Genomic DNA, 25,628 nt, shown 5'->3' with positions numbered 1-25,628 from the left:
ATTGGTAAAGGAAATAACCAATCGAAACGTAATTCAACCATGATTTCGATATATTAAAGTTTCAAACGATTAAAAAGTATTATTATCAGTTTTATATATCAAATCTATCAATTGTATTCTTAAAAAATAATAAGATTTAAGGAATACGGAATTTTTTCTTATAGGTATTTATTTTTTAAGAAATTTTTTCTAAGTAATACATAAAGAGCGATATGAAAATTTATAAGCAAAAGTAGGAAAAATGTAGATAACGGAATAAACAGGAAATATCATCGAACGAGTTTAAATTCTGAGAGTGCATAGAAGTGTACGAATTCAGTTAGAGACGACAATTGGTCTGAGTGACATCAAGTTAAAGATCTGCTAACGTATACATTTTTATTGTTCTTTTGGCGGTTTTCTTAAATATCTGATCAAACTTATAATTATTGGATTTTATTAATAATCGTATTCGAAATACTATTTCAAAATGTTCGTGAACTTTAATTATTATCATTTTTATCGTTTGATATTCTTTTGTCTTGTTGCATTATTAGTCAATGTTAATATAAATTGTTATGCTTATACGCCTCCAAGCGCAACTGTAGAACCTCTTTATCCGAAAGGATTACGTATATCTGTGCCTCGTAAGTAATTTAATAAAAATGTTCAATTAAAATATAAGTATATAATATACATAATAAATATAATACATAAATATAATATATAAATATAAGTATATAAAATATATATAAATAAATATAAGTATATAAAAAATAAGTAGATAAATATAAGTATATAAAATTACTAATTTTTCTGTGAAACATTTATAATAAATAAAATAAATAAATGAAAACAATATACATGCAATAAGAATTATATATTGAGGATAATTATGTTGCATAAGTCATCCGCTGTACTTTCCCATGACTAAACGTGTTTATTTTATGCTTGTATAATACGTAAGATAAAAGATTTTAGTCGATATCGCATAAATATTACATAGAGTATATAAAGCTCATATTTATCTTTCTCTTGTTTTTTTTTCAAATAAATCTTCTCTCAAATAGAGCTGTTATTGAGTATAAAAAAAAGTTTAATGATTTATAAAGTAAAAGACTATTTAAGTTCAAGGTCAAGATTACAAACTTAGTCGATCGGAGTTAAAATGGACATTTAAATCTTTTTTTCTGTTTATTTCTTATAGACGAACAGGGTATCACGTTGGTTGCTTATCATGTAAAGTTCAATGAAGATTTTTATTCATTAGAAGCAGGAGTAATTAGTATTGATATTATAAAGCCTCGCAAAGGCCGATGGGTGTATGAAGATCATACCACCGAACTTAAAGAAGGAGATATGATTTATTTTTGGGTACATGTTGTTTATCAAGGTTTAGGATATAATCTTCTAAATCAGGAACACAGAGTAACCGGTTTGTATTAACACGTAATGTTAATGGCCTTGTCCATAGGAATATTCGAATTAAAAAAAAAAATTTATATTCATATTTTCTTGTTTTTTTCCAAGAATTTTATAATTACGATGGAACGCCAGTTCATTCAAACAACGTAGGAAATTGTGATACGCCCGCAATAACAAAAGTATTCGATAGGGATGGAAAATTGCAAAATGTTTGCATGAATCAATTGATCTTCGAAGATAACTTTAATAATCTTAATACAACACGGTGGACTGTACTCGAACAATTTTCATCTACTCCAGTAATTCAAATATTTTATAGTAATTTTTTGAAAAAAAAATAAAAATAAAAAAGGATACAGTCGAATCGGACCTTTTTCCTTTTTTTTTTTTTCTTTTTTTTTTAGGATTACGAGTTTGTCGTTTATAACAACAGCGATGATAATGTGAGTATAAAGAATCAACAATTAGTAATAATTCCTACGTTTTTGGATGAAAAACAAGGTGCTGATTTTGTACGACGAGGAACATTGAATTTAGAAAGGTAAAATAAATATTATAGTAAATACATTGAATGTTTCTTATATGACTTAATTTTATACGAGAAAAATATTATTTTTAATTTATCTTTTTAATATTTGAAGATGCACGTCTACTGATAGTAAAGACTGTAGATTCGAAGCTGTTGGATCACATATTTTACCACCGATATTGTCCGGTCGTCTCAATAGCAAAAATTCTTTTACGTTTCTTTACGGACGCGTCGAAGTAAGAGCTAAATTACCACGTGGTGATTGGATATATCCTTGTAAGTTATCGATAGGTTTTTTGATGATAACAAACTGATATGACCGATGACATTTATCTCATATTTCCTATGAAGCATAATAATTAGCCAGCTATTTGAATGATTCATCAAGGAAAATCTTTTTCCCTAATTTCTATTGTATTAATACAGTGATAAGCTTGGAAATAGCGAATGATAATAAACAAGAAGGTTGGACTCAACCTTTGATAAGAATTGCATCCGCTTCCGGTAATCCGACATTAAGATCACAACAAGGTACTGACCTAAGTGGTTATGTACTTTGTGCTGGAGCATTATCACCGGTTCAAACGAATCAAGGTCAAAGTCCTTACACAGCTCGAGCAGAACTTTTACGAAGAAATTCTGGTATACTCTGGTCTGAAGACTTTCACGTTTATGAGATTGAATGGAGAGAAGATCGTATTCTTGCTAAGGTTGATAAGACGATCTACGGTGAACAAAAGATTGTTGGAAACGCTTTCAATCAACCGGTAAGATTTGATGATTCGAATAACGTGAATTAAATTTATTGATCATCTTAAAATTTCAGTTTTATTTGACCTTGGGCTTAGCCGTTGGTGGCCGTGGTGAGTTCCCAGATTCATGTATGAGCATGAATTACATGAAACCTTGGAAAAACGTTGGATCAAAGGTATCGAATTTCATATAATATATAATGTAAATATGATTAATAAGAATATAATTTATTAATTAATAGGCCGTTCTCGATTTTTATGAAGCACGAGATAATTGGTCACAAACGTGGGATAAAGAAAAGACAGATCTAAAAATTGATTACGTAAAAGTTTGGGCAGTGTGATTATGTATGTTATTTTATATATTTCTTTTTTTTTATATCACATTATATATATTTACCATGCCAACAGAAGGATTATTATAAACATTTACGAATTTATTCTCTCTTAAATCGAATCTCGTATGAAGAAGAAATGTAAATGTAGTTAAATCGTCCAAGTGTATTAGATATCCAAAATAAATAATTACTTGATTTTCTATATTCTTTACAATCATTATCACCATCATTATTATTGTTAAACTGTTTCATAAGAGAGATCTCCTGAAAACGTTTGCCAAGAAGATGGAAAAGGTGGAGTTAGTGAGAATGCTAACAAAGGTCGCTTGATTTCTCGTTGATAGGTATTAAAACCGGTTCCCAATAATTCAATGAGTCTGCGACCACGAAATCCAAATCTTTGCTGATATGCGTAAGAAGCTCGTGGACCGTCTTCGGGCTTGAATGTAATTATCATAGGACCGGTTTTTCCATTCAAAGGAGAAACCAGCCTGAGAATACCGGCTTCAGTATTTTTATGCAACTTCCAAAGTCCATCATTTGAAAAGAGACTCCGTAAGGTTTTCCACCAATCAGATGGCCAAAAATCAGACGGTAAAGTCCTTGTTGTGTCTGTTATGATTGTACACTCAACCTCATTGATTATATTAAATGTCTGTAGAGGAAAAAAAAATTCAAAAGAAAAACCACATCAGTTTTATCCAGTTGTCCACGACCTATTTAATAATGACAAAAACTCACCGTCATATATAAAAAAATTATATAAAAAACTATGCAAAGACGCATCCCGACGACACTCAATACGATTCACATGTGAATTGAACGATAAAAGTAGTACGGTTTGCGTCTCTCCTTTATACCTTCTTTCACTGTAACTTTCTGAGTGATAGAACATGCATAGAATTGATAATCAGTACAGGAATCAATTTCTTCCCAGTCCATTGTCATTCCTTGGATGTATTCGATCGTCCTTAAAAACGTAGCTACACGTATCTCGTTTCACATATCGTTAATGATTTTTACTTTCACTACTAATATTACGTCAGGTTCTGGTACTACTCGTGGGGGGGAAAAATACATTTTTTCTTGTTTTACCTGCTCCTCTATAAACGACTTCTTCTAATGTACGTAACAGATCAACTTGGTTCTCATTCAGAGACGGAAATATTTATTAAATCGACTTCGTTTAAAATTAATAAAGTTTTATAAAAAGAAATGAATTTGATAATTCGTTCGGTAAGTTTTTCAATGGGATTAATTAATTGTATATACATTAAAGATTTTTCAATAAATTTAAGATGGTATTACTAATGCTATTCCTGATAATTAATAATGGTAAAAATGAATTTGTTGAAGCAACGTTTAATTTTATAAGTGATTTTATACAATACAACGTAGCTGGTATACCTGTTATACACCAAGTGAGTGCACCTTGTTTTCTCTTCAACAACGACTCGATCAACTAATTTGATTTTATACTTTTTTTTTTAAGGAAACTAAATGGAAATTTGATCCGGAAGTTGGAAAAAAGAGAAGAGCCAAATACGAAGCAGAAAATGGTTATCACGGTGAAAAAGCTATAGCTAAATTAAGTATGGGGATTGGATATTTAGAGCCATAGGATACGGTAGTTAAAAACAAAAACTGACTGAGTAACATTAAAAGGAAATATTTTTGTTCTGTAAATATAAAAAATGGGATTTGTAAAATTATTCTCTATAATAAATAAATCATTCAAACAAAATAAATATTCAGTTATTTCCTTCCGATTTATGACCCATTTACGTAAATAATATAATTATTAAGGAAATGTACGTTAAATAATTAACGAAACATATTAGGATTAATAGTTTACTTTGATAAAGTTGAAAAAGCGCATCTCATTAAAAATGTTACGATTCATAACATTGACGATGTGACTAAGATTAACTTTTATATATCATGTGATTGCGATATGAGTAAAGTACGACATACTTCTTACTTTCACTTTGAGTTTGCTTAGAGAAGGAGGACAAATGAGTGGGGAAACAAGCAAGGTAAAGGCAATAAAGGTAGACATTGATGAACCAGACACACGTCGAATACACATCTATGATGTGCTATTTTGATTTGTTTCTTACCATTATTTACAGTGTGTAATTAACTCACGTTAAAATTGTTACATATTAAGTTAAACGAGAGAAGCTCCAACTAAATATAATGGCGAGACATATGGTAAGTACAATTATCCAAAAGAATATAAAAAAACAATTTTTATAACGTAAAATCATATCGTATCATCGACTTATGTGTACAGATGATGACTAAAATTATATTATTAATGATCGTTACTGTACTTCTCGGACTAATTGCCGAAAACAAGGCCACGATAGCGCAACCAAAGGCACCGAATTTCCAATATTTTGAACGGTAAAATATATCGGAAACATTTCAAGATCATGCTCAATAAGTCTTTATATAAAATCATTATAAAGAAATTATAGTGTTATATCGTTTAAAGGGGATATTTAATATGAAAGTAGTGTAGACAAGTTATTATATAGTTTTCCTTTAAAATGTTAATACACGTATATGTATATACAATAAATATTTTATATCGATTAATTAATTAATAAACATGTTTATATGAAAAACAATTAAAAACATTATAACAACATCGATTACGAATTAATAACTTATCTATACACTTTCACAAATAATTACGTTTTTAAATACAAATAATGTCTATTTATGAGAATGAGATTTCTTTTTTTCACTAAATGCGTTTTAATTACTTTTTTTTTGTTTCTTTTTCTTAGGCCAAAATATCGTTATCCGTATTATGATGAGAACGGAAAAGGTAAACTTTTATACGGCTATGGAGGTTCTGATTTGTATGAATATCGAACGTACACTATTCTCGAAGGTATACATTAATTCTAACAGAATAATTATTTTTTAACAGTGCTCCATGTCAATGCATATAATGTGTATAAGTTAAAATTCGATATTTGCGTTATACTGTTTCTTTCTCAGAAATTCTTTTCTAATTAAAGCATTATCATTAAGCATATAATAACAACAATGAATATTTATACGAATTGATTGACTATCATGTAAATAGAGGTATATTTGTACACAATTAATCTTGCAACAATGAGAAAGAAAAATTATTTATTTCTGTAATCTTTATTGCTTAGCATCAAAGAAAACAACGTCTAAATAGATCGAATATTTTTCATTTTTGATTAATCTATTGTAATACGATAAAAACTTTTTTTCCCGTTGTTGCAAGAATGCTGCATTGTTCACTATGGAATCAAGGAACATTACCAGATCATTTATTTTCCACCTATAATTATCTATATTCTTAAATATAATAATAAATGTATAAATTTGTAAATGTGTTTGACTTTCTTTCATAGAACAATTATTTACCTACAATTTTTTGTTGATAGTAGACACTCTTGTATGATTCTTAATAAATCAGGATATATCCATAAGATTAATGTGCCTTACTAGAGAATTTCTTTTCTCAAATCTGATGAAATATCGGAATCGTTGCTTAAAGAAGATGACACACACGGGAGTATTATCTCGTGGAAAAAGATACGTGCAATTAATAACCATACACGATATTAAAAGGGTAATGGTATAATATTTGAAGTGCATGGAATGTGCAGAGATTATTAATATCTACCACATGTACAATCATAATTATTCAAGACAAGAAGTGAAATGATCTAATTCATTTATGGTCTCTGTACTTATAACAAAGACTCTCATCATCTATGTGCGGATAAAAATTTATGAAATTGAATCCAAAATTTTATAAACAGTAAAAAAATGCAGTCATAGACTATGAAAACGGCACAATATCTTTTTTAAGAAGTGTGCGTGTAAATTGCAAATATGCAAGGACAATTGAAAATGTAGTGGAAAAAAGTTAGTAGATGAACGACCAATCGCTTTAGTCGAATTATTTTAATATATTCACTCCACGTGATCTTTGTTCGCCTTATCCTCGGCAGACTGTAACTGTCATACAAAGTCCATCTCTGATTTAATGTAGTATTGTCCACCAGCACGTCGCCTTTGAAGTAACCTTTCCAGAAACTTTTTAATTTCACTAATCACAAACACACTCGATGTCAATGCAACTAAGAATAAAATATCTGAAATGAGATGAAATAGTATTTATCAGCACCTATCTTTCTTTACATCTATACATTTTATATTTACATATATTCTTTACATACCATTTGCAGTTAATGCTTCTGTTTGAAAAACTCTTTGCAATGGAGGAAAATAAATAACTAACATTTGTCCTATTACCGATAATGTTACTGCTACTAAGAACATTTTGTTACTCCATAATCCAATGGTAAAAATAGATTTTTTCTAGAAAATAATAATTAAAATAAAATAACACAAAATAAACTTCTTCAAAGAACTTTAATTCATAATGAAAAATATTTACCTGTGACCTGCAACTTAACGCGTTGAACATATCAAAGAAAACAAAGCAAGTGAATGTCATTGTTGTATCTCTTGCAGTATGACCATCTGATGTCATCTAATATACATGAAAAATGCAGAAATGATGTAGTAAATTTACATATTTTTAATAGAAGTAATATTTCTTACCTCTCTCTTATATACCCATGCTGTACCCGCAATGATAATAAAAGCAGATAATAATACGTTTATTATAAGATGTTTTGTAATCATAGGTTCTTTAATATTTCGTGGTTTTTGTTTTAAAACATCTTTATCAACAGGTTCTACTCCCAAACTGTAAAATAAATGATATTTAAAATAAATCAATTATGTAGAACTAATAGAGATTAAATTCATATCTAATGTTCTCAAACCTTTGCGCAGGTGGACCATCCATAATAATATTAATCCAAAGTATTTGCATTGCATTTAATGGATTTGGTACACCCATTAATGTAGCAAGAGCAATTAAAGATAGTGCTGCTATGCTGGTGCTCAGTTGAAATCGTACAAAGTTACGAATATTGTGGAAGATACCTTTACCTTCTTCAATTGCAGCACTAAAATGAATTGCGTGTATTAAATGATAAATGATAATGATAATGAGAAAAATTAATGTTTATTCTTACATAATCGTTCCAAAATCATCATCAACCAATATCATATCAGCTGCTTCTTTACAAACATCAGTGCCATTCTTGCCCATAGCTATACCTATGTCAGCCTTTTTTAAAGCTACTCCATCGTTTACACCATCTCCTGTCATACCGACAATATTGCCTTCTCGTTGTAATGCCTTTACAATACATAATTTATGTTTAGGTGTAACTCGATAAAAGACACTAACGTTTTCTATTAATTGTTCTAACTGATGCTCAGACATTGAATCGATCTCATCACCAGACATCAGACGTGAATGAAGGGTGTCTAAACCAATCATACTCGCTGTAATAATATCATAAAAAAGTTATTTAAAAAACAATTAAACTATAAAAAGAAGATCTTGTTATAAAAAAGTATACCAATAGCAACTGCAGTTTCTTTAGCATCACCCGTAACCATCTTAACCTTTACACCACTGTTCATCAGAGTTGCAATTGATTCACGAACATGTGGTCTCGGTGGATCACATATACCCACAAGTCCAACATAGACAAGATCTTGTAGGGAAGAACCACGCGCAAGACCGATTACTAAAAACATACATATGACAGTATATGAGCAATAGCAAGAAAGAAATCTCGATATCCTGTATTGTCATACTTATTAAACAGCACCTCTCAGCCCTTGTTGACCAATATCATAGGCCTCTGTTAAAAATTCTTGATCTTTCTTTTGATTCAAAGGAAATTCCTGACCATTTGCATAATATTTTGTGCATTGTGGCAAAATTTTTTCCATAGCTCCTTTTACAAAATATATTTCCTGCTTATTCTAAAATATGAAAATTCAGAAATTGAAATTGCAGATCGAAAACAAACAATTATGATTTTGAAGATTTGTGCTTACTTCATCATATTTTGGTGCACATTTAACAGCCATCATCTTTTGTTCAGAAGAAAATGGATATTCTTGGAGGCGCAAATACTTTTCAGCACAACCATACATTCCAAATTTCATTGACAAAGCTAATAAAGCACCTTCAGTTGGCTGGCCAAGTAAAGTGTCATTTTGTATTACGGCATTATTACACGCGCATCCTACTTCCAACATATGACTAATTGCAGTACGTGCAAGTTCAGCATTGTCGCACTTCCTTATCAGCACTTCACCTTTATCGTTATAACCAGCTCCAGTAATATCAGCTATATATCCCTCTGATGTTACAAGAATCGTAGCAGTCATCTCATTTTTGGTGATGGTACCAGTTTTATCCGAGCATATCACATTTACGCATCCTGTATAATGAAATAAAATAAACACCCATAGTTAAAGAGATAATGGCATCAGAAATATGACTGAACAAACATAATAAATTAAAAATAAACGATCTTACCAAGTGTTTCAACAGTCGGTAATTTTTTAACAATAGCTTTCCTCTTTGCCATTCTCATAACACCTAACGCGAGTGTTACAGTAACAACAATAGGTAAGCCTTCGGGTATAGCTGCTACTGCTAAACTGACGCTAATTGTAAACATTTCTAATACTGCCTTTCCTTGGATCCAGCCAAGAAGCATAATAATACCAATGATGCAGAATGAGTAGAATGATAATTGTGTACCCAAAATGTCCATACTCCTTTGCAATGGAGTTTTCGGTGCTTCTTCCGCTTGCATCATTGCGAACACTTCCCCAAACTCACTCTTTTCTCCTGTATTTACTACTATCCCCTAAGATATAAGATGTATAATTAATAATAGAATACACTTTAAAATCTAAATAATAATTTATTTTTAAGTCCTTCCACTTACTTTTCCATTTCCACAACGTACTAACGTTCCCATGAAAGCAATATTTTTCTTTGAAGTTAATCCATTTGTTTTAAGCAAAGGAGCTGTTGATTTTTGAGCTGGCTCAGTTTCTCCAGTGAAACTGCTTTCATCGATAGCCAAATCTATAGCTTCAAATATTCTGATATCTGCAGGTACTCTATCACCAATATTTAAATAGACTACATCTCCAGGAACTAACTTACGAGCAAGAAATGTTTCTATTTGCCCCTCCCGTAAACTGAAAATGAAAACAATTGAAAAGATAAGATATGAGAAGAATCTATTAATTTTGGTTTTTATTAGATACTTTATTATTTACCAGTGACAAGTAGGAGGTACTAGTTTATTTAATTCTTCCAAAGATTTTTCAGAACGATATTCTTGTACAAATGCAACAGTTACGACTATTATAATAGCCTAAAAGGAAAATATAATAAAATATCAACATGCTTTTTAACAGAAATACATATTTTGTTTATAAATTTGATATTTACCACTGTAATACTGACAGCATCATCAAATTGCTTCATACAAACACTGACCAAGGCAGATGCAAGCAATAAAAGAATCAATGGATTTTTAAACTGCAAAAAAAAACACATAAACAAATGAGCATATATACTCATAGAAATTTAAAAAATTGTTCTTGAAATTATAAAAAATATAATAAACAATGTGAAAGAATGCAAATATACTTGTTCGATATATTTTTTCCATGTAGGTTCCTCTTCCTTAACAGTAAGTTCATTAAAACCAACTAATTGCCTCCTTTGATCAGCTTCTTGCCACCAAAGTCCTGTCCTTACATCGACGTGCAATCTAGCTGCTACCTCTTCTGCACCAAGGCTAGCTGCTTCAGCTGTCGTTAACCACATTTTGGTATCTTGATCTTTATCCTTTAATATAACATACACAGTTAAAATTATTTATATCATATTAAATGAACATGATTTTATTTACTTTACTAATATATATATATGTATACATGACTATTTAAATGTTTTCCCTATTTGTTAATACAATATATGACACTTGCATGTAAGGATTCTCTAACCTGCAAAGAGAATGACGCATAGTTTTAACGCGGTTATCTTTTCAAAGCCATACGAACTATATTGTGGTCACTTTCATAAGTGAAAATTTTGTTACCCTAATTGTTACATAGTTATCACTTTACGAAAGAATAATACATTTTTGAAGCTAAAAACATTTAATTGCTGAAATGGCGCTTTTCTGAAAATTTCGTTTGTCCCATATCGAGACTTGCGCGCGTTAAGTGAAGAAAAAAAATGGTACTGAGAGAAACGAAGCAGTGTTTATACTGTTTTTCGATATTGTTTTCTCGTCTATCGTATATAAAAAAACGAGTATGCATAGGAGTAATTATATATTATGATAATGATGATAAATAGACAGGTGAGAGAAACGTGAACCAGTTTATACGTAATTAGACATTTCTATGTGTTTTAACAGTGTGTAACAATTTACGATATGTAATTATGTGTGTATGTGTGTATGACATGACCCTATAAAAATTAACTTGTCGCATTCTAAACAATCAATTTCTTCCTCCAACATTCTATTATTGAATAATTTTTTAATTTCGTTCTAAATGGATATTTCAAAATAAATAAATAAACAAATGATTATAGAGAAACAACTATACAAGAACAATTACTAAGAAATCTTAAAAAATAATAGTTTTAATTCGTCTTAATCCTAACCTCTTGATGAATTCTTATCGTACATATGTACGGTAGAAATTGTACTAGAATTTATCACGATATGAATTGACCATAAATTTCCTGTTTATCTAATTTAAGACTCTTCAAGTTTTGTATTGAATACCTTGAAAAGTTCTATGAATCATCTCGATAAAGAAAACATGCAATATATATATGCAACGAATATATATATATAGTTATATATAAAGAGATGTTTACATACTTAGTTTCATTATATATATATGTATACATATATTTTAATAGAGAAGAAAAAAAAGACACATGCACATTCTTATTCGATTCAAGTATTTTGCAGTTTACAGGTCAATTTAATCTGTCATTTGTTTAACTACACGTAGTACCTATATAAGTATTATTAACATCCAGAATATACTTAAAGAAAAGTTTGTAATTTGATGCCTCGTAGTGAACACACCCGTTTTACCAAGGCTATGGAAACTTTTTTTGCTAAGGAAGCCAATTTTTTATTGGCTCATTGCTCGAGAATATCGAAGTTTTCTCTTGAGTGCACCTTCTAACAATGCTTTTAACGTTATTGACAAACGATTGTTTCATATCATCGAACGAGTTCGATAACGTAAGCATATAAAGAGAGACGTAGAAAAAAAAAAAAAAAAAAAAAAAAAAAAAAAAAAAAAAAAAAAAAAAAGCCAAGATAAAAGTAAAGAGCCTGAGGTGGGTCACGTTTCTGGCAGAAAGCCGAAGTAAGCCGAGCATGGAGACATTCGATCGATACGTTCGAAGACTCATGCTTTGAATCTATTAAATTTTTAACTGACACTTGTAATATTTATACATATACGTATGGAAGCGCGCATACACCATCTTATAACACCATCGAAAACCGATACTTTATTTCTTTATTTATTATTATTATTTTTTTTTTTAAGCGAATTTCATAAGATATATTTCAATCGCAAAATTAATTAGGTCATCATTTCTGCACTTATCGACAACTCACATTTTCCTCATGTCTTACCTCTTCGTTTAAATCCACATTATGCTGCTGCTCCTTTGGCTCCTTGTCTGGTGGTATCTCCAAAGTTGCGTCGTCGAAGAACTGTTCGTACTTCGTACTACTCGTATCTTTCATTTCTACGTCACAAAGTTTTCTCGTTTCCTTACAATAAATCGTTTCTTCTAGAGTTCGTCTTCTCCTTCCTTCTATCCCTCTTAAGAATATTCAAAACGTATCGTGAGGAGAATAAAGAACGATCATAAGTGTCAATGTGTGTATGTGTATATATTATACATACATGTATACACACACACATATATATATACACACGTATAAAGAAGATTGAAAAATGTATCCGTCGATAAAAAAGAACGACTATTGTCCGATCGAGATAATTTCAATTTAATTTTTTAGTTTTTACTCAAAATATTAATTACTCATGATATTATCAACCGTACCTTCTTCATATGTCCTCCCTGTTTTCCTTTCCTTTTTTTTTTTGTTCTTTTTGATTTCCCTTTTTTTCTGTTGGAATGAGAAACAATGACAATTAATTTATATATACATATATAGTGAAGGGGAGACTTAAGTATTCGTATAATAAGAATGTATTTCCAGATTCCAATTGTACGAATATTTTAATTCCATTCTCTCTCCTTTACTGTATACACATAGATATATACAATGTATAGTATTTAGAATAAACAGTGCTCTGAGTGCCCCAAGTTCTATACTTGTTCGTTCGCCATCTCTACGCAATTTCTAGTCACGCGAAGGTCGAAGATATACTTAAACGATATATATGTACATACATATATCTAGATGTAAAATATGTTGTGAGAAACGAATATTCTGTGACCTCGAGAGACTCTTCTGTATGTGTCCTTGTGCTATTCCTAAGTACGTATTCGAGCAATAAACTCGATGAAAGCTAGAATGAAAACGGTTTGCGTTCGATGGGTGGTTACAAGAAGACTCGAATGTGTTGTTCGATGTTGTGAGTATCGATCAGCAAGGAAGAAGCTCATCAAACTAGTTCATGAAATATTTACACACTCGAACGATATTACACCATTAACTCATTATCCTGTTTATTTAAATAGACTTTAGATAAAGGACAAAACACGATCTCCTTTTGTTCTTTTCGAATTTCGTGATATAATAATTAAATAAAAAAAAAAGAAAATAATAATGATAATAATTATCTTTATTTAATTCTCATAAACATCTTTAAAAAAAAAAAAAAAAAAAAAAAAAAATCTTTAATAGGTCAACGAAGAACATAATTATAAAAATAATTATAATATATTAATAGTATTAATATAATATAGTAATTATTATATAATATATATAATAATTATATTATATTAAATAATAAAAAAAATATATTCAATATTTTTTTTTTCAAATCATTTATAATCAAACTACACGATCATATCCTTTAAATGATCATTCAGATTATAACTACACGGAAATAATTATACGCAAATGTATATATAAGCAAGTATATGGTGAGTACCAGTCAGTACTAGCCAATTTGTAATTATTCATCCTGGTTCTATTCCTTTTCCCTCTCCCACCCATGCCTACGACATTATAATCGATTTGAATCGAATGTCATGAACAATGAAAAAAAGAACGGAATATCTCGACGATCGGTGATTTTATCTCAATTTTATTAAAGCCACACGAGTTTTCTTTCGAATGAGGACAATAAAAATCGTTAAACATCAATTTCCCATACCTGACATGAAAAATGATGACGGAAATTATTACAATGAAAGTTAAATTTGTACATAGAAAAGAAACTTTTAATTAAATAAAACTAACATACTGTTCCACTACTATGAATTTCATAATCGAACTAAATTCCATCGTGATATGTTTATTGACAACGAAAAAACGATAGTTATTTTATTCCCGAAGAGAATGCAAAGGAGCTTGCGTCGTGTGTCCCAGCTTTCGAAAGCTCGATGAACTAGGCCGATAGGTATCGAGTTAACGTAGGTTAGTAACCAAACTGAACTTGTTCCCAAGTACAATTTTTCAAAAATGCTTAGCCAGAAAATACAAGAAACATCGAGAAAACATACGTTTCTATGAAAAAAAAAAGAAAAAAAAAGAAAAGAAAAGAAATAAAGAAAGAAAGAAAAAAAGAAAACCGAAGAAATAAAAATTACAACAGCTAGTAGAATAAAGCGGTACAAGTGTGTGCTACTTGACGGCGAAAATCAATAACTCGGTTCGGGTCGATGCACTCGACTTGATCGTCTCTCTCAGCTCTTTCAAACGATTTCAATTAATGTCGCGTTACTACGACGTTGTCTTGTCGTAGATTCGAGAAGCAACCGTTAAAGAATAATAACGATATGCGGAATCGCATACAATGTGTCACGTAACGTAAGAAAAAATGAATAAACTTAAAAGTATACCGAAGGCACGATCGATGAGAAGTATATATACTCTTACTCTTTCTCTCTCTCTCTCTCTCTTGACAAATTCTCAAAGTTTTTTCAAGACAATTTCAGAAGACACTACTCGTCGTCCAATTTGTGTACTTTGATCATCTCTATCGTTCTTTTAATGTGAGAAATGAACTTGAGACTCGTACACGCAACAGAATAAATTTCGAAAGAAGCATCGAACGAATATGACCTCACCGCAAGCGACGAACTGACGCGACTAACTCGCTACGATCTCACGCGAATGCAACGCCGCTCGCGGGGAACGAGCACGTGCGCCGTGGGAGCTTTTTAGCAGTACGCGCTAGCTCGCGTTCTCGTGTGCGCCACCTTGAAAGGTTGATTTTTTTTTCGATAAATTTGTCTTCTCCCCTACCATCCCTTCTCCTCTTTCTCTCTCTATTTTCTCTCTCATTCTGTCTCTTTCTTTCTTTTTCTCTTTTCTGCATACTCTAAACGTTTTTTAAGCTACAAACGAACGTTTAGCCTTGGCTCGAACGGAACATTACATGCATAATTTAACTGCTAACACAACTTTATTCATTCGAACAAATGAATTAATTAATATATCTCGTTCGTTTAAATAAATTTAAAAAAAAACAAAAAAAAAAGAAGACAACTGATCGATCTTATTTCTAATGTGACACTACATAGGATAGACAATGTAATATTGTTCAAATATATATGTTATAACGATAAAAAGGTGCAGCAGGGTGTCATATTGATCACACTTGTTCAGTTGTTCTGTGCACATGTTACTTGATATTTATAAAAGGTATGTAGATAATTCAAATTTAAAGTTTTATATTTGTATATAATTATGTAGAATATTATATTATGTTGTTTTGAAAAATACTTATCAAAAAGAATTATTATGTAACAAAGAAAATAAAAGGTATTCCTTGTTTGATCGATGAGATGAGCCCGGCGTTATTATGGATATACAGATATAGTGAATAGAAAAACGAGGATTGACATGAGTAGACGGGGAAGATGAATAATGATTTTCGACAATCGTAAAGAGAAGACAACGAATTAACCGGCTACTATCTACGTATACCGGCGCGGATTTGACAGGGTGCAATTCTGTCATTTAAGTTTCTCTTTCTCTCTCTCTCTCTCTCTCTCTCTCTCTCTCTCTCTTTCTTCTGTCTTTCATCTAATCTTCATTCTTATTGGTCTTTCTCTCTCTCTTTCTCTTTCTATTAACTCTCCGTGCATAGAAGAGATGCGTATAACCTCTAATGGAGGAAACGCGAGTATCCAAGAACCGATCGACGTACTGTGAAATGGTCTGCCCTTCGGCAGAGGAATTAAGTGTTATAAAAAATAGCATATGCTGTGAGCAATGCGGTTTATTATTCCGAAACGAGCCACGATATCGACTGCACAACTTGAAGGTACATCAAAGAAAAAAATTAGGAAAGACCATAAAGGAAAACGTTCATTATCACTGCCCGGTAGAAACTTGTGTTTATGCGCCAGAATCGGAAAGATATTTTACGACAATGAAATATCTGAAGCAGGTTGGTTAGTGTGAGTAGATTATCAAGAAATCGATGCAACCATTTTACTCCTTTGATGCAGCATTATCTGAAGGTGCATGCAGAGAAGACTTTCGCGTGTACACGTTGTGCTAAAAGTTTTTCGACCGAAGCTGCGAAGGAGGGACACATGAGGATATGTGGTATAGAATTTTCCTGTTATTGCTCGAAAACTTACAGCACTTACGAGGCACTTCTTACCCATGCTAAAAGATCTTTGCATACTATAGACAATAAATATAAGAGTTCTTTAAGGTAAGGTCAATTCGTAGGAAAGTAATAGTCTTTAATTTTGAAGATAATTTAATGTATATAATTTACAGACATGCGCAATTACAATGCTTATTTTCAGACGAACCAATTCAAAAATGGCCCGTAATATTTCTTTGTCTCCTACTGTCATATCTACGGTAAATAAGCCCGTTAATATTTTACCAAGTCAGAATAATAACAAAGGAAATAATTCTAATGTTAATGTAACTGAAAAGATCACTGTTAATATCGGTGTACAAACCGATGAGTGTAAGAAATATAGAAGAGCATCAAGTCCATTGAAACAGGTAACCAATAATAATGGAACCAGTGGAAAGCGAAGAGTATCTAAACAAACGCAAACGATCAGAATACAAGATCAAAAACATGGTGGTAGATCAATGGAGACTCAAACTCCAGATACTAAATTCATTGGAAAGGAACCCCTGAAAGTTAGAAAACGTAGAAAGAGTAATTCAATATTGAAAAAACCAGAATCTTCACTACTCAAAGAAGATACCATTATGGAAGATAATTTCACTTCTTCCAATTTATTTCCTGCTAGTCCTTTGCCATTAAGACATGATGTAGGCTTACAAGACTTTTGGGAAGAAAAAAACAATTCTGATACACAAACGATACCGGAGAAAGATATGTTTGAAGCATTACATGATAATGTTTCTCAAACAGATTTAGAAACCTTTTACAGTCATAGTAGTAGTTCACTGATACAATGCTTACCTAAGAGCACCGTAGCATTAATGACATTACCTTATACAGAAGATTCCACTGTTCAAGAATATTCGTTTTCCTCTACAAATAATATATCAAGGTCAGATCCAATGTTAACTGAAAAAACGTTCCATGACAAATTCAGTAGTATAGAGACTCAAACTGAACAAGGATATTCTCAGACGTTTTTTGACTCTGACGCTTTATCTAGAACTTTTGCTTTGAGTTCTACCATTGAAACTCAAACAACAGATAATTTTGATAATATGGAACAATTGTTCTATAACAATACTTACACTCAAACTTCTGATGAAATGATATCATCCGATCTAGTATTAACTAATATTCAAACACAAACTGCTTGGACGCAATTGGACGATACAACGGTTTCTGCTGAAACTCAAACTAAGTCGCTAATTTGTGAAACAGGTTGCAACATCTCAATGGGTGCTTGTCGTTCATGGCTAAATGCGCAAACAAGTCATACTGAAACGCAAACTGATTTACTTAGCATATTTGAAGGACTTCAGTAATAGTAAAATATATTAAGAATCATTCATACTTACGTATACCAATACTTACGTTTTGTTTGTCGTTTTGTAAGTAAGAACTTGCCTATTCCTTCGAAACTGCGTTTTGTTGAATCGTGAACTATTTTTCGAAACGTTATGTGATAATTCATAGCATTTTATACAACGAACACTGCCATAATATGATAATAATTTACTTAAGATATAATTCTGTTTATTGGTATCCAAATTTGTGTAATATATGCACTTTGTCTTTTTTTTTTTTTATTGTCAAAATAAAATCATCTGCCTTTAGTGTAAAAAATGATTTTGCAAAGTTGTAAGGCTGCAGAGGTGCAATACACGCATCGCTCTTAGGATTCCAGTAGTTTACTATATTTTCTTTTAACTTAAATTGAAAGTAATTGCACAATGATATGATGCTGTATTTGTTAGCATAATAGTTACTGAAATCCTCTTGGATTAACGTGTATTTATTAAACAATATTCATAAAAGTTGCGTTGCATGATTCAATGTATGTATCGATGAGGTACGTACGTTATACTGTCATTTTGGTCGTACTCAAAAATATGTATATGAAAAATATAATACCTGTTTGTTTATCCCTTAATTAACACCTAGTGGAAATTATTTAACTGTAGTCTGTATATCAAGGATATAGCTTTTAAAATATATCCTCTTTGTAATAGTTGTTAACTATACGATTCAAAGATTAATGAGAAATATTAAACAGAATATTACTCGTCGTACGTCTGTACCTCTGGGTGTCGAAGTTAGATGCATTTTAGAATCTATTCTTAACTAATACAAAAGTACAACAAACACGTCATAAATAACATATTACACAATCGAGTCTAAATTATCAATCGGCGCATATATGCTCGGCACTATTGCGAGAGCACGAGGAACTTAGCGTTGGTTGAGGTTTGAATATAAAAAAGAGGTATGATAGATTTGTATTATGGAAATGTGAATGCATAGGGATCGTTCAGAGTGCAGGACCAGCAGCATTATTTTCATCCAAATCGTGTAAGAAATCTTTGGTCGTATCTTCTATTCTGTCTACATTTTCAAGGGTAGAGGCAAGTACCCTTAGATTCTCCACTCCAGACATCAATTGTCTATGTCAAAATATATACATTTAAAATGAAAAAAATTATATGTACATGCATATACCTTAATATATATATGTTTTTTTTATTTTATATTAGAACAAATTATTACCTGAGTGAAATTTCAGCTGTTGAAGCAGCAGTTCTTAATTCACCAGCGAGTCTTCGCACGGTTTTATCCACGTTCTCTGAGGTCATACCGCCTTCATTCTTATCTGTAGTAGCAACGGCAGATCTAAGTTCCCTATTTTCCAATCGTAGTTGCGATAGTTCTGTCTAAATTAGGGTTACAATTTGATTGATATAATTTTTGTATATTGAATACATTCCAAATTTATACTAACCGTTAATGCTTTAATTTCTTTTTTTAATGATGTTACAGTATTTTCTGCACTAAGTGCTCTTTTCTGTGAAACAAAAAAATAATCAATAACACTTCATCTTTCAGAAATAATTGAATGCAATCTAAATTGAAGATCATTTAAATTTGTATTTACCGTACTGCGTTTTAAATTATCTTCAACTTGTTCCACTGCTTTTTCAAGATGTGCAGTTTCTTCATAATCTACTTCTTTTCTAGAAGCAAGTTCCGCTTCCAACATTTGAATTCTGTAATAAGACACTTTAATGTCAGTAAGTGTAAATGATTTTCAAGATATAAGATGAGAATAAAAAACAACTTGCCTAATTGATTTTTCATTAATTTTTCTGCGAGCTGAGTCCAATTCTTGCCTCAACCTATCATTCTCTAATAAAAGCTGTGAAAGAGCAGCTCCTGTATATACACGTATTTATTACGTTTTTACAATTTTATAATAATAAAATACATACCCTTCGTTCTGTTGACTCTACCATATTAGATTGCGAATTAGATCCAATATCATTGGAAAGATTTGTTCTACTATGAATTGGTCCATCATTTAAGAAATCTGGCAATAATTTGGGTACACTTGAATCATTTGTTGGTGTACAATCTCTTGTAACGACATTATTACTAATTTCTGGTTCTAATAATAAAAAAATAAGTCAATATAATAAACTTAAATAAAGAGAGCAGTATATAAATTTTCTGTTATATATAATATAATATTTGTAAAAATATAAAAAATATAAAATCTCACCTCCTGAATCTGAAGCTGACTCTAAAGTGTCAATAATATTATCAACCGTATCAAATATAGGTAAATTTATGTTATTTGAACATGTTACGTTTGAAAGAAAATAATCCTCATGAAGTATAGCTTTATCTATTGAACCAGTAAGATCAAAGGGAATATCAGGCAAAAGTTGTGACTGAGTCTTTTTTGAATCATTTCTATGCCGTGATTGCCTTTGCTCTACGCTATTTAATGCAAAATCTGGAAGATTGTCTACATCAGGTATACTTTGTTGATCTGATACATGATTTAAGTAGCATTGTTCTATGACTAAATGATCTTGTACGAAATCTGGTAATTCAGTTGGATTTCGAGAATAAACTCCATTATCTTTTTCGAGATTATTTGGACTCGTTGCAGAGGAAGAATAAATCTTTGGCCTTGCACCAGTTTTATAATAATTTGTCTGAGATTCATTTCTCAAAAAGTGTTTAAAGCTAAATGGATTTTCTTCACGACGTGAAACATCTTGACCTACAATAAGATGATAATTGATAAGATTGAATTACATTAGGATGATACCGCGCGTAAATGTAAATGAATCTAACCTGTCTGTTGATCATTTTCAATTACTCGATTTCTACTAAGATGATCCTGAATTAAAATTCTATCACGTCTTGTAGACAGCTGATCAGCTTCGTCGGAGGACGAAGATGATGAAAACATTGTATCTGTAGTAAGCTGTCTTGTATTTTTTGATACCGATCGTGAAGATCTATCGATCTTTTTACGATTCGCCATTGTCTGTTTTGAATTTCCCTTCCCAAACAAACGAATCATTCGAGTTTTAACAGAGTACGAAGTAGAACCGCACTTGACGTCTGTCACGATGATCAGGTAAGGTTGGATTTTACAATTTTACATTCGCCGTAACATGCGCATTGTCTTCTTCGTATATTCAGTACAATTTCTTTTGAGTACAGAAGAGATTCATATCCTTCATTAAAACAAAATTATTTCCGAATAAATAACTTCATTATACCATTTTAACGAATTCCCACAAAGTAAATGAACGATAAACGGAAGAAAATGTTTCTTCATCTTTACAATGAAATTTCTGCGAACTTGTTTCAAGTTAATAAATGACAACCAATCAAAATCTAAGATGGAGTCTTCAATTTGGCGGTAAAAAGTTGAATACTTATTACGTTATCTTTATTACAGTTAAATAAGAAACTAACTGAATGAGATGTAAATACTTTAATATTTATTTGATGTGATTCACAAGTAGAAGAACATTTAATGATTACTTGAGAATATTGTAAATCAATAACGTTGCGAATAAAGTAAAAGATAACCAATCACTTGATGTCATTGAAAACTGCCCGTCAAAAGATTAAGGCTGTTCATCATTCCTTTTTTTATAATGGTTTAAGCCAACAATGATTCTAAGTATAATTCCTGGCTGATTTTGATGAACAAGGTCACATTTTAAAAATGAAGTTTCGAACGAAGACTTGTTTTTTCGAACTTTTAAAAAAGCTTTATTTTTTTTTTTTAAATCTTGTCAAAAAATGGTGTTTTTCCGAGAATAGTTTATGTATAAAAATAAAGCTTTTCCAAAAATCTGAGAAATCCATGTTCTCCCTTAAATCTTCATCTTTAAAATGAGACTTTGTACATTAAAATCGTTCAAGAATTATGTCTGAACTCTCTGTTGGCATAAACGCTGTTTTCAACATTTTTCGTAAAAAAAAGTTTCGTATAGTGGCGCTCATTGTACTTTGCGGCGAAAGAGAAGAAGCTGATATTACCTCTACTGATTTTCATATAAATGAGAGAGTGGTATATGGTTTATTCCAGTGAAATAGACGATATCTTCCTTACCTGCCTGTGTAAATTGATACTCAGATTTCTTGATCCATTTTAAATGTAATAAAATGCACTTTGCAATGTTCACACGGAGAAACCACGGTAACTTATCAAGCATTTTAATGAGCTTTAGTGTATGAGTTTATGGTAACAATAAGGAAATACACATTCAGTCATTCATGCGAATGAATTTTAGTTCTGAGATATTATTAAATTTTAGAAAAATTCTTTTTATATTTTATATTTTAAAAACGTAAAATTGACACAAGAAACGTTCAGCAAAATGATAAGCACCTAGATTCGTCATTTTAAATTTTGATTGACTCTAATAGTTATTGCATCTCTTTTCTTTTGCATTCCGATAAATAATCATCGATAATCATTTTATCTATACGGTCAAATTATAATAATTTATAATTATTTAAACAATCTTTAATGTACACGAAATACAGTAAACTAATATTTAAATAATACATTTAGTTAAACGTTACAAAGATTGTAACGCGCGAGAAACTTAAAATAATTTTAATTTAAAATTCTAATACTTAAAAATTTTCATCTCGAGGTTGTCAGGCTTGTGTAATATAAACATATACACGCTTTTTATTAATTTTGACGATTACCGAAATAATTTTCTTTTGTACTCCGACGAGTGCACATCGAAACTCTTTTTTTCTAAACATGTAAACTTATAAATCAATACTTTCGATAATTTTTCAACTATTTAAACAACTAGTACTATATTGTTCAACTATTTAAACAACTAGTACTATATTGTTCAAATATTATTATACTTAAATATAATAATATTTAAACAATAATACATTCACTTAAACATTATAAAAATCGTAACATGCGAGAAACTTATGTTTTTCTTGTAAGTATCATTGAAGAGTTAAAAGAAATATTTTTGTATATCATACATTTCTAGAATAATTCATACAATTTTTTTTTAGACTTAAATTTTTAGAACTTAAGATCTTTGGGTACGTGTGACGTCAATAAAATTAAACTTCCTTCCCTGTATGAGTATTCCGACGTGTAATTATCAAAGCTCTCTTAGGATGTCTTTCCTAGAAGTATCAACGAAGAGTTAAAGGAAATATACTCATATATCACACATTTCTTGAATAATTTATACAGTTTCTTATTATAACAGTGGTACTAATTATTTTTGTTGTATTTTTCTCTTTCAGAATTTTATTGCAATCGCATGCATAGCAATGAAGTAATCGAGTGTTTGTATCGGTAAAATAAAAATTTCGCCAAGTAAAATCAGTGTGTGTGTTCGTTTGTGTTTCGTAATTTAAACAAGTGTTTTTGTATTGATTGCGTACAATGCAGTCCTTGGATTTAGTGTTTGTTCGCAAAGTGTTTTTTTATTTTAACAGTCGTACAGACTATATTTATAAAAGACAGTAGAGTTTCGCAAAGTAAATTCAGTGACTGTCCGTTAATAAATAACTACCACGAATTAGAGTCAATGTATTACTGAGGAGGAACTCATCCAACTTCGATGTTGACCTACCTCATTTTCAACCACCTATGAATTATCCACTCAATTTCGACCTAAATTGCGAACGAGTGTTTTGGAGATATCGCAGAACTTTTTAAGTAATAAGTGAATTTTTAAGTCACTCCGATAACATAATCATGTCGAGAACGAATGGTCCAAATCAGCAAGAGTGATTGGTTGTAATTATTAGTAGAAGAAGATTGAATGACCACGAATAAATTTCTTCGGAGATTTATTGTGAATGGTTTCTTATTTTTTGATTTATTTATTAGATCAAGATAGAGTTTTTTTATTCAAACGCTTTTATAATTATTTTAAATTTTGAATATTTTAATGCATTTTTAAATATTTTTCTTGTGCGGAAATAATAAAGAATTGATATTCATGAGTTCTAATGACCAAGAAGACATAATAATTTCTGATTTACAAGTGAAGATAAATAATTTCTGAATTACAAGTGAAATTGGTTCATGATTTTTTTATAATAATAAAAATACTCGCTTATAAGAAAATCAATTTGAATTGATAAAAGAGAAGTCTCGATAAAGTTATTGCTTTTGAAATAGAAAAGTTGAGTCAAGTATGTGCTAAAAAACAAAGAGACTTTTTTCAAAGTCATATTCCGTAGACATAGATGATAAGTTAATGAATTTTTAACTTACAGAATTTTCAGTAATTAATATACTGATTCTATCTCTCGGAAAGATAATAATCAGTTTCTATCCAAAAAAATACGGTTTATACTTTTCAAATACGTTAGGATTGTTAGTATTTTATTTCATATCTTAGAATATGGAATCAAATTTTGTTGAATCAGTTTTTGAGTAATAATCGATTAAGTTAGGGCACGAAACAAAGAAAAAGCTATATGCTGAAGAGGCTCCCACAAACTGTAGTTCAACAAGGCAACTATTGTCTGTTGAGTTATTTTCGAAGATTCATCAAAAACTTTCGAGAATGGTACTTAGTCATATTTTAATTTTACTATGTTGTCACTCAAAATGCTCTTATGATAAAGTGTAGAAATATAAATTTGAAAGACTGAAACGACGTAACTTTCCGTTTTCGGTCTCACATTGCCACACGTACACGAATAGGATTCTTTTATATTTCATGCATTTTTATTATTAAAATGGAGGCATAAATTTTGCACATTTTCTTTTCCAAAATTCGTTCGTATTAAAAATGTTTTATGTTAAACTTGAATGATAAATTTTGCATATTTTCTCTTTTCTAAAGTTCAATTAAATTCGTAATTTTATTTTAATATAATCGAGTTTTATATTAAAATAATAGCTCCGAAATGTATAGAATATTCATATGTCAACAGATTACTGAAAGTATATTGAATCATTGTGCACAGGAAGCTGAAACGAGCACACAAGAAAGTATCAAGGTCCCACCTCGCCAGCATAAGCGACTAGGATTATTTGATATTTTGCATTTTTATTATTAAAATTGAGTTTTATACATTTTTCACTTTTTAAATTCATATTTTTACCTTTAACAAGTAATATATTTATTATTTCTATTATGTTTACAGGCATAGTCACGAAACGTATAAGATATGATAATTGTGGGGATCATTAAAGTGCACTGAATAAAAATGCACATGGAGCTGAAACAAGCAGAACGAGATGTATGCCAAGTTCTTCAAGTTTTGCTACGCGTTACTAATATAATATTTCTTTCAGAGAAAATAATTTATTTAGATCAGTATCCAGGATTTTTTTACTTTTTTAAAGTTAGATTAAATTAATTCAGAATTTTACATTTCGTATAAGCAATATACATATTCTTTTTTCTTTCCCTATTCATTTTCAGCTAGTTTCAGTTCATGGGATCGCGAACTCGGAAAGGAATAATTAAT

At 30.5% G+C, this 25,628-nt stretch overlaps 7 protein-coding genes across 10 annotated transcripts; 4 read left to right on the top strand and 3 right to left on the bottom strand.

Annotated features, from left to right (window-relative positions):
• Window positions 1-292: 292 nt before the first annotated feature.
• On the top strand, window positions 293-3,225 carry LOC124422501 (beta-1,3-glucan-binding protein-like). The gene is made up of 8 exons (XM_046959022.1): window positions 293-626; window positions 1,187-1,414; window positions 1,510-1,703; window positions 1,809-1,945; window positions 2,046-2,209; window positions 2,360-2,700; window positions 2,760-2,861; window positions 2,928-3,225. The coding sequence occupies exons 1-8, from the start codon at window positions 470-472 to the stop codon at window positions 3,027-3,029; spliced, it is 1,425 nt and encodes a 474-aa protein (XP_046814978.1). The 5' UTR covers window positions 293-469; the 3' UTR covers window positions 3,030-3,225.
• Window positions 3,167-3,905, bottom strand: LOC124422511. The gene is made up of 2 exons (XM_046959045.1): window positions 3,765-3,905; window positions 3,167-3,678 (listed from the first exon to the last, which is right to left on the bottom strand). The coding sequence occupies exons 1-2, from the start codon at window positions 3,807-3,809 to the stop codon at window positions 3,262-3,264; spliced, it is 462 nt and encodes a 153-aa protein (XP_046815001.1). The 5' UTR covers window positions 3,810-3,905; the 3' UTR covers window positions 3,167-3,261.
• Window positions 3,906-4,118: 213 nt separating this feature from the next.
• On the top strand, window positions 4,119-4,767 carry LOC124422512. Its single transcript, XM_046959047.1, has 3 exons — window positions 4,119-4,259; window positions 4,322-4,444; window positions 4,516-4,767. Exons 1-3 carry the CDS (start codon window positions 4,239-4,241, stop codon window positions 4,642-4,644), a joined length of 273 nt encoding a protein of 90 aa, XP_046815003.1. The 5' UTR covers window positions 4,119-4,238; the 3' UTR covers window positions 4,645-4,767.
• Window positions 4,768-5,085: 318 nt separating this feature from the next.
• LOC124422495 (calcium-transporting ATPase type 2C member 1) lies at window positions 5,086-15,312 on the bottom strand. The gene is made up of 17 exons (XM_046959000.1): window positions 15,110-15,312; window positions 13,099-13,165; window positions 12,662-12,854; window positions 10,633-10,833; window positions 10,432-10,521; window positions 10,257-10,354; window positions 9,917-10,175; window positions 9,499-9,835; window positions 9,012-9,400; window positions 8,780-8,936; window positions 8,525-8,695; window positions 8,132-8,447; window positions 7,877-8,062; window positions 7,650-7,797; window positions 7,483-7,578; window positions 7,262-7,403; window positions 5,086-7,177 (listed from the first exon to the last, which is right to left on the bottom strand). The coding sequence occupies exons 3-17, from the start codon at window positions 12,773-12,775 to the stop codon at window positions 7,044-7,046; spliced, it is 2,838 nt and encodes a 945-aa protein (XP_046814956.1). The 5' UTR covers window positions 12,776-12,854; window positions 13,099-13,165; window positions 15,110-15,312; the 3' UTR covers window positions 5,086-7,043.
• Window positions 5,097-6,405, top strand: LOC124422513. Its single transcript, XM_046959048.1, has 3 exons — window positions 5,097-5,237; window positions 5,320-5,432; window positions 5,822-6,405. Exons 1-3 carry the CDS (start codon window positions 5,223-5,225, stop codon window positions 5,937-5,939), a joined length of 246 nt encoding a protein of 81 aa, XP_046815004.1. The 5' UTR covers window positions 5,097-5,222; the 3' UTR covers window positions 5,940-6,405.
• Window positions 15,313-15,458: 146 nt separating the features above from the next.
• Window positions 15,459-18,352, top strand: LOC124422497 (protein indeterminate-domain 13). 2 transcript variants are annotated; one of them, XM_046959004.1, is made up of 4 exons: window positions 15,459-15,877; window positions 16,021-16,628; window positions 16,690-16,901; window positions 16,999-18,352. In XM_046959004.1, the coding sequence occupies exons 2-4, from the start codon at window positions 16,347-16,349 to the stop codon at window positions 18,161-18,163; spliced, it is 1,659 nt and encodes a 552-aa protein (XP_046814960.1). In that variant the 5' UTR covers window positions 15,459-15,877; window positions 16,021-16,346; the 3' UTR covers window positions 18,164-18,352. The 2 variants fall into 2 exon arrangements, with proteins under 2 accessions (XP_046814960.1, XP_046814959.1); XM_046959003.1 differs by having other exon boundaries at window positions 15,988-16,628.
• A 5-nt stretch (window positions 18,353-18,357) lies between these two features.
• On the bottom strand, window positions 18,358-21,519 carry LOC124422500. 3 transcript variants are annotated; one of them, XM_046959020.1, is made up of 8 exons: window positions 20,979-21,516; window positions 20,395-20,904; window positions 20,105-20,280; window positions 19,958-20,031; window positions 19,771-19,882; window positions 19,618-19,680; window positions 19,386-19,549; window positions 18,358-19,282 (listed from the first exon to the last, which is right to left on the bottom strand). In XM_046959020.1, exons 1-8 carry the CDS (start codon window positions 21,208-21,210, stop codon window positions 19,150-19,152), a joined length of 1,464 nt encoding a protein of 487 aa, XP_046814976.1. In that variant the 5' UTR covers window positions 21,211-21,516; the 3' UTR covers window positions 18,358-19,149. The 3 variants fall into 3 exon arrangements, 2 of the variants coding, with proteins under 2 accessions (XP_046814976.1, XP_046814977.1); XR_006941871.1 differs by having other exon boundaries at window positions 19,142-19,282; window positions 19,386-19,545; window positions 20,979-21,518; XM_046959021.1 differs by having other exon boundaries at window positions 19,147-19,545; window positions 20,979-21,519.
• Window positions 21,520-25,628: the final 4,109 nt, after the last annotated feature.

Source organism: Vespa crabro, chromosome 3 (assembly GCF_910589235.1).
Source record: "Vespa crabro chromosome 3, iyVesCrab1.2, whole genome shotgun sequence".
Classification (NCBI taxonomy): domain Eukaryota; kingdom Metazoa; phylum Arthropoda; class Insecta; order Hymenoptera; family Vespidae; genus Vespa; species Vespa crabro.
The sequence above is the reverse complement of the archived record's forward strand: the minus strand, read 5'-3'. Positions and strand labels throughout refer to the sequence as shown.